General features: G+C 32.6%; 2 protein-coding genes across 2 annotated transcripts; both read left to right on the forward strand.

Annotated features, from left to right (window-relative positions):
* Window positions 1-1612: 1612 nt before the first annotated feature.
* Window positions 1613-5065, forward strand: LOC111832383. Its single transcript, XM_023788690.1, has 9 exons — window positions 1613-1692; window positions 2877-2974; window positions 3102-3215; window positions 3443-3517; window positions 4023-4147; window positions 4215-4385; window positions 4654-4710; window positions 4769-4942; window positions 5027-5065. The coding sequence occupies exons 1-9, from the start codon at window positions 1613-1615 to the stop codon at window positions 5063-5065; spliced, it is 933 nt and encodes a 310-aa protein (XP_023644458.1).
* A 5487-nt stretch (window positions 5066-10552) lies between these two features.
* LOC17897515 (ATP-dependent DNA helicase PIF2) lies at window positions 10553-11530 on the forward strand. The gene has a single exon (XM_023788691.1). The coding sequence runs from the start codon at window positions 10553-10555 to the stop codon at window positions 11528-11530; it is 978 nt and encodes a 325-aa protein (XP_023644459.1).
* The last annotated feature ends 209 nt before the right edge of the window (window positions 11531-11739 follow it).

The following is an 11739-nucleotide window of genomic DNA, read 5'->3' on the forward strand; positions in this document are numbered from 1 at the left end:
AGCTTTGTGAAGTAACATTTATAGATGAACAGAATGGCTACTCTAATACCGAAAGCGTAGTGACCTTCACCCTTACAGATGAAACGTAAGCATATTTTGAGTTGCCTATATGTTTAGATTTACTAAAAAGTTCTATTATATTAACATACATTTTAATCTTAATGATCAGGAAAAAAGAAATAACATGTGTTGCGGTGGGAAAATCCGCCAAAGAATTTGAAAACACGTGGGAGCAAGTACTTTATGAGTATGATGATGATGTCGAGAGTCCTATTATGTTTGTTTTGCGTTTTTGGAGGATCTCTGTGTACGAAGGTTAGTACTGATATTCTTACATTATTACATCTTTGGCTATAATTTTATTTCACATGCTGTGTGTATAATTGTGTACCAATTTCAAAACTTAGCTACTCATTATTCTACAATTTACATAGGTATTCCATCTCTCTTTTCTCAATATGGCTGTTCAAGAATTTTCCTTAATCACGAGTTCATGGAGATGAACATGGAGACACTGCTGTAAGTTTAACGTTTTGCGATGCTTTTTTGTAACTTATTTTAAAACATGTAATAAATAATTGCTATGTTTATAATTATTTTTCAATTTAATTGTACACAGGGGTGAAGAACCAGAGTTCAATCCTCAAGATGACAGCTCAGATGAGGATTAATGATCTATTTTCTATAGTTTAATTTCCGTTTCATGATTATGTAAGATGGTGTTGTTTATCTCATTCAATCAATTATAAAAAAATTCAATAAAATTTATGTGATAATTATTATCACTCTAAAACTAATTTTATAACAAAACTATAATAGATGAGAATATTTGACACGTAAATAAATGTAAAATATACATATATTTTACCATACCGAACTCTATTTATATCGAAATATTCAGTATAAGAATTTGCATTGGAGACTTCAAAATATTATGATGGCTAACCTACTTTTTTTTTTATTTCGATACTTTGAATCCATTGACACACGAATGGAAAATAAGAGTCAAGATTCTGAGAAAATTTACGTGTACTACTCCTCCTTACAACTCGAGAAAATTTACGTGTACTACTCCTCCTTACAACTCACTCGATCTGTTTTTAGTAGATGGAAAGATATTTTCACGAATTAGAGTATTGAAATCTTTATTTTTACGCATCTTTAATTTTTTTCTTAGGCTTCTAATATATAACGATCTTATATTACTTTTATTTTATATTTGCTAAAAAATCAAATTTGTTTGTATCCTAAGGACAAAAAATTCATGCCGTGATGGGTCGAGAATTTCAAGACGTTTTTACACAAAGACTTCATGAGGGGAACTGGATATTAATTTCAGGATTTTCGATGAGCAGAGTTATCGGTAATTTTAGACCAACCGATTATCGTTTTATGATACATTGGAAATCGACGACATGGTTCAGGAAAATTGCTTTGTTGACTTCGGATTATTTTTTTTCTTTCGTATCATTTAGTGATATCAAGAGTGGATATCTTGATCCTATTTACTGTGTTGGTAAGTTTTAATTTGTATTCATCTACTTTCTTATTCACAGTCTAATTCTAATTTATAAGTCGCTTACGTATATATGTACATATCATTGGACGAGTAATGGCTGTAGGGAATCGAAACCAACATGGTCCTCCTGACAACGACTGGAATGAGATATTCTTCGAGTTAGAAGATCTTGAGTATGTTAATTAATTATCTTATACATATTAATAATCGATTTTTTATTCTACCAATTCTAATTTTCTAAAATATTAATCAAGGGGTGATCGATTACCATGTCGTTTACCGAGATCATACGCGAACAATTTCTTTAATGCTTGAAGACATTCGGTTGACAATATCATTATATGTGTAATGATGTTTGTTAGACTCGAGATTAACCAAGGTTGTTTCTACCTCTAGATCTTTACTTATGATACCTTTAGCATATTGTATAACAACATTGGGATCTAAGCTGTGTAGGTAACTAAATAACTAAGGTAGAAACGTGGAGAGCTTCGACGGTGCATAATTGTACGAGCGTAATGATAAATCCATTATGTCTGCACGTGACGCAGATGAGAGATGCCTTTGCTGATATGGAAGATGAAGAATTTTAAGTTTGAAGGAGTTTATTTGAGACTTTAACGTTTTTTTTTCTTTGGATCTACTTCATAGAGGCTGAATTATTAATGTTTTCTAGATTTTTCTTAAGATTATATATATTTAATTTACTTAAACAGATTAATAAAATATTATTCAGCGTATGGTTAACTAAAATAACATCATTGTTATTAAGCTTTGCATAATTAAAGTCTCTAATATTTTTATTATTAGACAAAAGATATTATATTAGGAAATCGTCCTTAAATCTTTGTAAACATGATCCCTTATCATATTTCATAACAAATTTACCTTTTATTTCCCATATTGTTAAATTTTCAAGAAAAGACATTAATAATAAAAAACATATTTGTTAAATATTTTAGAATGTTTAATTTAGGTAAACATCAAATTTACCTCTTTTTAAAATGGCTCATAATAGACAAAAAAAAATAGAAAAGAGAAATTATTCGCTTATAAAAAATGAAGATTAACATTTATAATATTTGTAGGAAATAATATTTAAATTTGAATAAAAGATAAATTTTAAATTTCTAAGTCCAATATAATGAATTTAGAATCTTTACATACTTATCATGCTCTAGAATTTACTCATAATTAAATCTAAGGAAATAATTCATTATTATCATAACTGATTGAATATATCGTATAGACGATTATTTAACTATAAATACGCATACACATGTTCCTAAAGTTTACAGCTACTTTTCCATCATGGCCTCTAAAAAACAAAAAAAAATTCTCCTTTTTTTCTTGCTAGCGAAATCAATCCTGCTAATGATCAATACAAGATCAAAGTGCATGTTATGCGGATTTGGAAATCGTTCAAGACTCTAGAGATGGTTCTAATTGATACAGCGGTACGTTAGCTTCACATCTATTTTGATGCTAATATTTGAATAAGTTACATCATACGTATGTGATAAAATATATGATATATTGTATATGTATAAAACTTTTTTTCTAATGTTTTCTTCTGTATCAAAAGGAACAAGGATCCATGCATCTATTGAGGAGTCTTTGGTCAAAAAAATTCAGCACCAGTTTGCTGTTGGTGATTCGATAATAATAGACACGTTCGACTTAGTTGATTATGATGGTGATTACAGAAAAAGTTCTTTAGGTTTTAAGATGTTGTTTTACAGAACTACCACGGTCAAGCCGTTTGATGATTTCCCAGCTCAAATTTCTGAAAAATATTTTCGTGAATTTTCTGATATCTTGGCCGGAAAAACAGACAGACGTTATTGTTGTAAGATTGGTAATGTATTGTTTTTTAAGTAAATTATTTTTCTAAATCGTATTAATGTTTTGTTGTTTATGTAGATTTAATTGGCCAGATTGTTAACGTAGACTCTCTTGAGAATATCAAAACTAAAGGGAAGGACAATGTGAAATTAAGTTTCGAATTGCAAGATCTAACGTATGGTTTTTGTTTGTTTAAGAGCTTAATTTAGATAATTAATATATTATAATATATTACAATTAAAAACTCACTATCCATTTATTAAATAGGGGTACAAAGTTAAATTGCACGCTTTGGAGTGATGTTGCTAGGAATTTTGAAGGTTCAATAAAAGAACACGATGAATCTGTCGTCGTTTGCGTTATTAGATTTGCGTGCATTAAGGAGTGGAGAGGTAATTGTTCATTGTACATAAGATATTGCTTTCAGGTTTTATTACGGTTATGTATTATATGATTTTCAAATTTCAGGGGTTTATAGCATATCCAACTCTTTCGGTTCAACAGATGTTTTGTTCAATCCAAATATTTCAGAAGTGGAGAAGTTTACTAAAATGTAAGAACTTTCGAATAAATTAATTATGCATGATTGGTATACGTGTTATAGGTATACATACATGTCCTTATTAGTTTATTTTGATTTTTCAAAGGTTGCCATCAGACGTCGACGATTTTGTCCAGATTAATACTGAACCCAAAAGTGAACAACCAAAAGTTACACTATATGAAGAGTTCTTCGTACTCAATGAAAAGATGACAATAGACGACATTCTTTATGCACTAGAGGTATTTTTTAAATTACATGCTATAGAAAAATGATGTATTTAATGGTTATACGTTTGCTTATATTCAGGTGCGTACATGTGTTACGATCGCAAAAATTAGCTCCGTAGAGACATTGCCTAAATGGTACTACATTGCTTGCAACGCCTGTAATAAAAAAGTTCAACCATACCCACTAGATTTTGAAGTCGGAAAAGAACGATTATACAGCTGTGATGTTTGCGACAAAGACGTTACAGAGGTTGATTGCAAGTACGAGTCACTCATTAGTTTGTTCTTTAAAATTGATACACCTATGAAATTGTGGCGAAGACCATTGAGTTGTGTTTTTTTATTTTTATAACATTAGGTTTAAATTGGTCTTACATGTCTCATATGGAAGTTCGCCACATATTAGTTTGTTCTTTAAAATTGATACACCTATGAAATTGTGGCGAAGACCATTGAGTTGTGTTTTTTTATTTTTATAACATTAGGTTTAAATTGGTCTTACATGTCTCATATGGAAGTTGGCTCAACTTCTCATTGGAAAGAAGGCTGATGAATTGGTTGCAAAGATAGCTGAGGTAAAAATTTTAACATTCATGTTCATGATAAATTTAATAAACGGTATTTAACCAATAGATTCATATGCTTCAGGATGATCCTTCAACTATTCCCATTGCTATTTCTTCGTTTATTGGAAAAACTATGTTGTTTAAGGTTTTGATCACAAATGACAATTTGAAGAGTTCAAAAGCGGCATATGTTGTTGAAAAGTTTTGGGAAGAAGAAGATATGGTCGTACAATTTGTAAAGGTACAATATTATGAATATTAATATTAGCTATTCTGTGATAACGAGAAATTTATTCTGAAATATATTCATGATTCTTACATCAAGAGAGCTATGCAAATGCCGATGTCAACCCTCGAATTCTAGAAATAACAGATGGAAATGACGAGAGTTCTTCAGCTGAATCGGCTTCATCTCCGTCGAAGACGAGAACTTCCCGAAAGAGTGGCGACTCCGCGAATAGTCATAAGATGATTACAATTTTTTTTTTTTTGGTAAATTGACGGGAGTTAGTGCCCTCCCTATGTTTTATTAAAAATTAAAAAAGTCATACAATAACGTTTCTTGGCCGAGGCTGACCAACAACATCCTCGTTTAACAATGACGCCAAATCCGGCGGAACAACATTAAAAAAAGAAAAGCCTAAAGGTAAAGAAAACGCATAGTTCGCTAACCCATCCGCAAGACGGTTAGCTTCCCTATACACGTGTGAAATACGGACTATCCAGTCCCTTGAGATGAAGCCATAGCACAAACGTACTAGGAAGGACAGCGGATGAGAATCACTTATCCCTGTCTTAAGAAAACCAACAACTATTTCCGAGTCTACTTCTAGCTCAAGACGCGTGATCCCTCGCTCCCAAGCCATGTATAAACCATAATAGACTCCCCATAATTCTGCTAAAGGTGCAGTGCATATCCCAATATTGAGAACAAAACCACAACACCATTGCCCGTCACCATCTCGTAACACACCACCCGCTGTTGCTAAGCCCGGATTCCCTCTCGATGCTCCATCCGTATTTAGCTTAATCCATCCATTCGACGGCGGCTTCCACGCAATCAACTGCTCCTCTCGGATTACCCTATCCAACCTACAGGTCGCTAACACGTGAGCCTCAAACATCTCCTTAGCCATAATATGATTACAATGAAAAAGATCAAAACTAAGAAACTAGCTTAAGATTGGTTTTATTATTTTGGATTATTTTCAAACATGCGATGCTTCTAATATTGTGGTTTATTATTTTGGATTATTATTTTGGATTATCAAAAACATGCTAATCTTTTAATTGATTTAATTTTTATTTTTTTTACTCAACTATATCATGATAAGAGATAATTTGAAATACTATGGTTATATATTATAAGGTATATTGAAATATTATAATAGTATTATAAAGAAATTATGATTCAAGAATGAAATTAATTAAAAAATTATTCAAGTATATTTAAATATTTGATTATTTAAAACAGCATATAATCTATGTTTTTACAATATTGTAACAGTAAAAAAGGTCTATAGAACTTTAAAGTAAAGTGTATCCCTAATACAAAAATATATGCAAAACTATAGATAAGCAAAATTTCTAATTTAAAGGATAATGAAAATGTCAACAATAATATATATTAAACTAAATGGAAATATACAAATTCGCTAATAAATTAAATTAAATTAATTATAATATTAATACAATTCTTAATTTGATAATCACGAAATCTCTTCACCATGCGTTTATATATTAGATACATAATATAGTTAAACCTATCGTCCATTTCTTTGAGTTGAACATCAAGTAAAGATGATATTATAGACGTAATTTCATGTTAGCACAATGATTTACTGTATTTTTTTTTTTTGTAGGTCGTTACGTTTAGGGAAATACAATGCGATCTTCCAAGCTTCCATATCGGAGAAAGAAAGATGCAACTCATGGTATGATTAGAAAGAGTTAATCAATCTTCGAAATCTATACAAAAATAAAAATTAAAGAACGCTGACTTTTCAATTTCTAAGTTTTACAATTCAGGTCTTAATTCTAGCAATAGTTAGCCAGTTTTTAAATCTATAGAAGATGTCTCTATAATGAGACCTACGAAGCTTCCATACCGGAGAAAGAAAGATGTATCTCATGGTTCGACTAGAGAGAGTAACTAAATCTCTCAAATCTTTAAAAAAAATATTATAGAACGATTTCTTCCAAATTTCTAATCTTTATGATTTAGGTCTTAATTATAGACATAGTTAATTTAAATCTATAGCAGATGTCTCTATACCTACATCTATACATCACCAATTCGAAGACATCACACACAAAAACGTATGTCAAATCGACAGGATGAATAGAATGCGTGTTTTGAAATCAAGAAGAACGGAGAAGGGTAACCAAGGTAACATTAACTTTTATTAATTAAACTCTTAATGAGTAAAACAGCTTCTCATCAACATGCTAACCAATTATTGATCATTGTGTAGAAACTTTGCTACTACCTGGGTTACAAGAAGATTTTGTATGTTTTATTGCTACTGATACGGAGTCAAATAGAGGAAGCGAAAATGATATGTCTACTGATGAGTCTGCTACCGAACATGGTGATGATAGTACAACGTCTAATGTAATCGGCGGATTTACGGCTGTTAGAGCTGGGTTACAAGAGAACGATTTGTTTGGTTTCCACTTTAGTTTTCCTATTCGATTACTATCACTAATAATAATAATAGTAATATGTAAATCATATATTAAGATAAAAGAAATTTAGCAGCGCTTATGTATTAAATTTTGTGCAGGATATTACGATGATGGCGATCCTTTTTATACATGTGAGAATTGTGGAGCCTATATGTGGTTTGGAGAACGTGTGAATAAAAAAATCAAAAAAGGAAAGCCAGTTTTTTCAATGTGTTGTCATCATGGAAAAGTTAAACTCCCGCTTCTCAAACCTCCACCGAGTACGTTGTCATCGTTGTTCTATAATCACGATGATAGGAGCATCAATTTTCGTGATAATATAAGAGCATACAATATGATTTTTTCGTTCACATCTTTAGGAGGCAAGGTTAACCATTCTGTTAATGATGGTGCTGGACCCTATCTGTTTCAAATGTGTGGAGGAAATTATCACCGTATTGGTGATATTTTGCCAGAACCGGGAAAAACACCTATGTTCTTACAGCTATATATTCATGATATACAGAATGGGGTTTCTAATAGAATAAATGCATACGGGTAATAATAACATCTTTGTGTTCTCTTATATAATGTTTTAATTTAATTTTCCAAAAAAAATAATTTCACATTTTTGGTGTTTTTATAGAAGATCTGCATCGATCGAAAATTTGAGGCCTTCGACTGTAGAGCTAATCAAGAAGATGCTTGATAATCATAATCCGCACGTCCGGGCTTTTAGGTCGGCAATAGAGAGGTCAATATGGATTACGGTGTGGAAGATTTAAAATTACGTTTGCCTTCGGATAGAGCTTCTGATGCGAGGACTCATAATCTACCTACTTGCAATGAGGTTGCTGCTTTGATTCCTGGTGATTTTAATTGCGGTGAGAATAAGCGTGACATTATTATAGGGAATTTACAAATAATAAGCGAGCTGCATCCGGCATATTTACCTTTACAATATCCTTTGTTGTTTCCATATGGAGAGGACGGTTACCGGTTAGGGATTGACATAGGTTTTGTAGATATTGCTGGACGGAAAAGGAAAACCATTAGCATGAGGGAATTTTATGCTTATCGAATTTTGGAGAGATATGGAGAAGCGTCTACGGTTGTTATGTCCGGAATATTATTCCAGCAGTTCTTAGTGGATGCCTTCACGACTATAGAATCGAACAGATTGAATTATATTTGGATGAGCCAAAAAAAACTTCGGACAAAAAGAATAGATAAGATACTTGAAGCTGCTGATAAAGGACGTACTGATGCAGAACGTAAAAGAATTTACATACCTTCGTTGTTTACTGGGGGGGAACGGTATATGATGCAGCATTATTTAGATGCAATGGCCACTTGCAAATTCTTTGGTTTTCCGGACCTTTTCATAACGATCACTTGCAATCCTAAGTGGCCTGAAGTTGTGCGTTATATAACTAGACATCGTCTTAAACAAGAGGATAGACCAGATATTTGTTGCCGGGTTTTTAAAATGAAGTTAGATAAGCTTATGCATCAAGTCACCAAAGAAAAAACTTTCGGTACGGTGAATTCTGGTACGTATCTTATTTTAATAAACATTTGATTAATAATCTTATACAAATATATATATATATATATATATATATTATGTTGTCGTTTTGATTTTTACGCAGCTATGTATACAATAGAATTTCAAAAAAGGGGACTGCCTCATGCTCACATGGTCTTATTTCTGCATCCAGATTGTAAAATGCGCAGAACGGACGACATAGATAAATTCATAAGTGCTGAAATACCGGACAAAGAAGTGGATAAGTATTTATATGAAGTTGTTTCTGATGTTATGATTCATGGGCCTTGTGGACGTCAATACAATGATAGTCCTTGCATGAAGGATGGTAAGTGCACAAAATTCTTTCCAAAGCCTTACGTAGATAATACTGTGATAGATGATGCTGGTTATCCAGTATACAGGCGAAGAGATGATGGAAGATGGGTACATAAGAGAGGTTTCGACTTGGACAACAGATATGTTATTCCGTATAATCGAGAATTGTCGATACGTTATCGTGCTCACATAAATGTAGAGTGGTGCAATCAGTCACGTTCAATCAAATATCTTTTCAAATATATCAGCAAAGGACCAGATTATATCAGAGCATCTTTAGGAGAACAGGATGTAGAAAATAAAATAAAACAATATTTTAACTGCAGGTATGTATAGTAAAATTATAACTCTATTATATTTAAACATATTGATGTTCAAGGTAACACTAATATACTTAAATCATGCGTTTGTGTAGATATTTATCAGCATGCGAAGCTACATGGAGAATATTAGTGTCCCCGATATGTATCGTTCAACGCCTGTTGAAAAACTGCCCTTCCATCTTCTTGGCCAGGAATTGGTTATTTATAAAGAGGATGATCCAATAGAAAATGTTATGTCACGTTCAACAAATGGAGGAAGAAAATTCTTAGCATGGGTGGAATGCAATAGACTTGACCCTGAAGCTAGGAAGTTAACGTATGCCGAATTTCCGGCCGCTTATGCATGGTATAAAAACAAAATGTGGAAGCTGAGATCTAGGAAAAGAAAAATTTTTGCAATAGGAAGGATTACGTACGTACCACCTTCTATAGGGGATTCTTACTACTTAAGAGTTTTGCTTAATAAAATTCCAGGTGCGACCAGCTTCGAATTCTTGAAAACGGTAAACGGGGTTCTTTACGGAGAATTTAAAGATGCTTGCTATGCATTAGGATTATTGGATGATGACAAATAATATATTTCAGCCATAAAAGAAGCAAGTTTCTGGTGTCTTGGGAAGTACTTAAGGAAGTTATTTGTGATACTATTGATTTCAAAGAGTGTATCTGTTCCGCTTAATCTTTGGCTCGCGACAAGAGATATACTATGCGAAGATATTTTATTCCTTCACAGAAAGTGCATGAATGATCAAGGTACATAGAAATCTTAGTGAACTTTTTATAAAATATTTGGTCAATTGTTTATGTATGTCTTTATAAGATATTTTTTATAATCATCGGTATAAATAATTCTCGGTATAAAATTTATTAATTCTATTATACAAAATGAAATGCATGTATTATGTTAACACAAGCTCAAATATGGAACATATGTTTGTCGGAAATCGAATTGCTAATGCGTTCGAATGGCACTTCCCTTTCTTTTTTCACTAATATGCCAACACCAGACGATAATGTGCTAAATCCTAATGAAAATAGGCTTATCATGGTTGAGAAAAACTATAAGCCTCATGAACAAAAGACAGAATACAACAGACTATTTGCTATGTTAACTAAAGAGCAAAGACGTGTTTATCAGGAGATAATTTACTCGGTAAATCAAAACAAGGGTGGTATGTTTTTTGTGCATGGATTTGGTGGTACTGGAAAAACTTTCTTGTGGAGTATTCTTGGAGCTGATATTCGATCTAAAAGTAATATTGTTCTAAACGTTGCATCGAGTGGAATAGCTGCTTTGCTGTTGGAAGGTGGTAGGACAGCTCATTCTAGGTTTTGTATACCTATCAATATAAACGAATATTCAATGTGTTCGATCGATGCAAAGTCCGATCTAGCAGAATTGATTAGAGAAGCAAAACTCGTTATATGGGACGAGGCTCCGATGATGAACATACATTATTTTGAAACGTTGGATAGGACTTTGCAAGATAAAATGAAGTGCAATAGGATTTTTAGAGGTAAGATAGTTGTTTTGGGAGGTGATTTTAGACAGATTCTCCCAGTAATTCCTGAAGGTGGTAGGGTCGCAACAGTTTTGGCCTCTATAAACTCATCGTTGCTTTGGCCAAGTTGTAAAGATTTAAAGCTTACAGAAAATAAGCGCTTACGAAAAGGTGTTAATAACGTGCAATCGGATGCTCTCGCCGAGTTCTCAAAGTGGCTTCTGGATATTGGTGATGGGAAAATCAACGAGCCAAACGATGGCGAGGTCGAAATAGAAATACTCGAAGATTTACTAATAACAGCATCTGAGGATCCTATCCACGCAGTTGTTCATGGAATCTATGGTAAATCTTTCGCTAAAGAGAATGACCCAAAATTCTTTAAGCGAAGAGCTATTCTTAGTCCAAGGAACAAAGACGTTGATAAAATCAATCAATATATGCTTTCTCAACTACTAGGTGTGTATTAAAAATAAGTATAGTAGATTACCTGTGTCTTATACATATTTAGCAATATTATTATAGGTGAAGAAAGGTGTTATCTTAGTTTGGATTCCATTGAAACATCGGATACGAGTGTTTTCGACGATATGGTCTACTCGCAGGAATTTTAAAACAGTATAAACGTTTCTGGATTACCTAAGCATGAATTAACATTGAAGAAGGGAGCCTCTATCAT

Source organism: Capsella rubella, unplaced genomic scaffold (genome assembly GCF_000375325.1).
Source record: "Capsella rubella cultivar Monte Gargano unplaced genomic scaffold, Caprub1_0 scaffold_1, whole genome shotgun sequence".
NCBI classification, from domain to species: domain Eukaryota; kingdom Viridiplantae; phylum Streptophyta; class Magnoliopsida; order Brassicales; family Brassicaceae; genus Capsella; species Capsella rubella.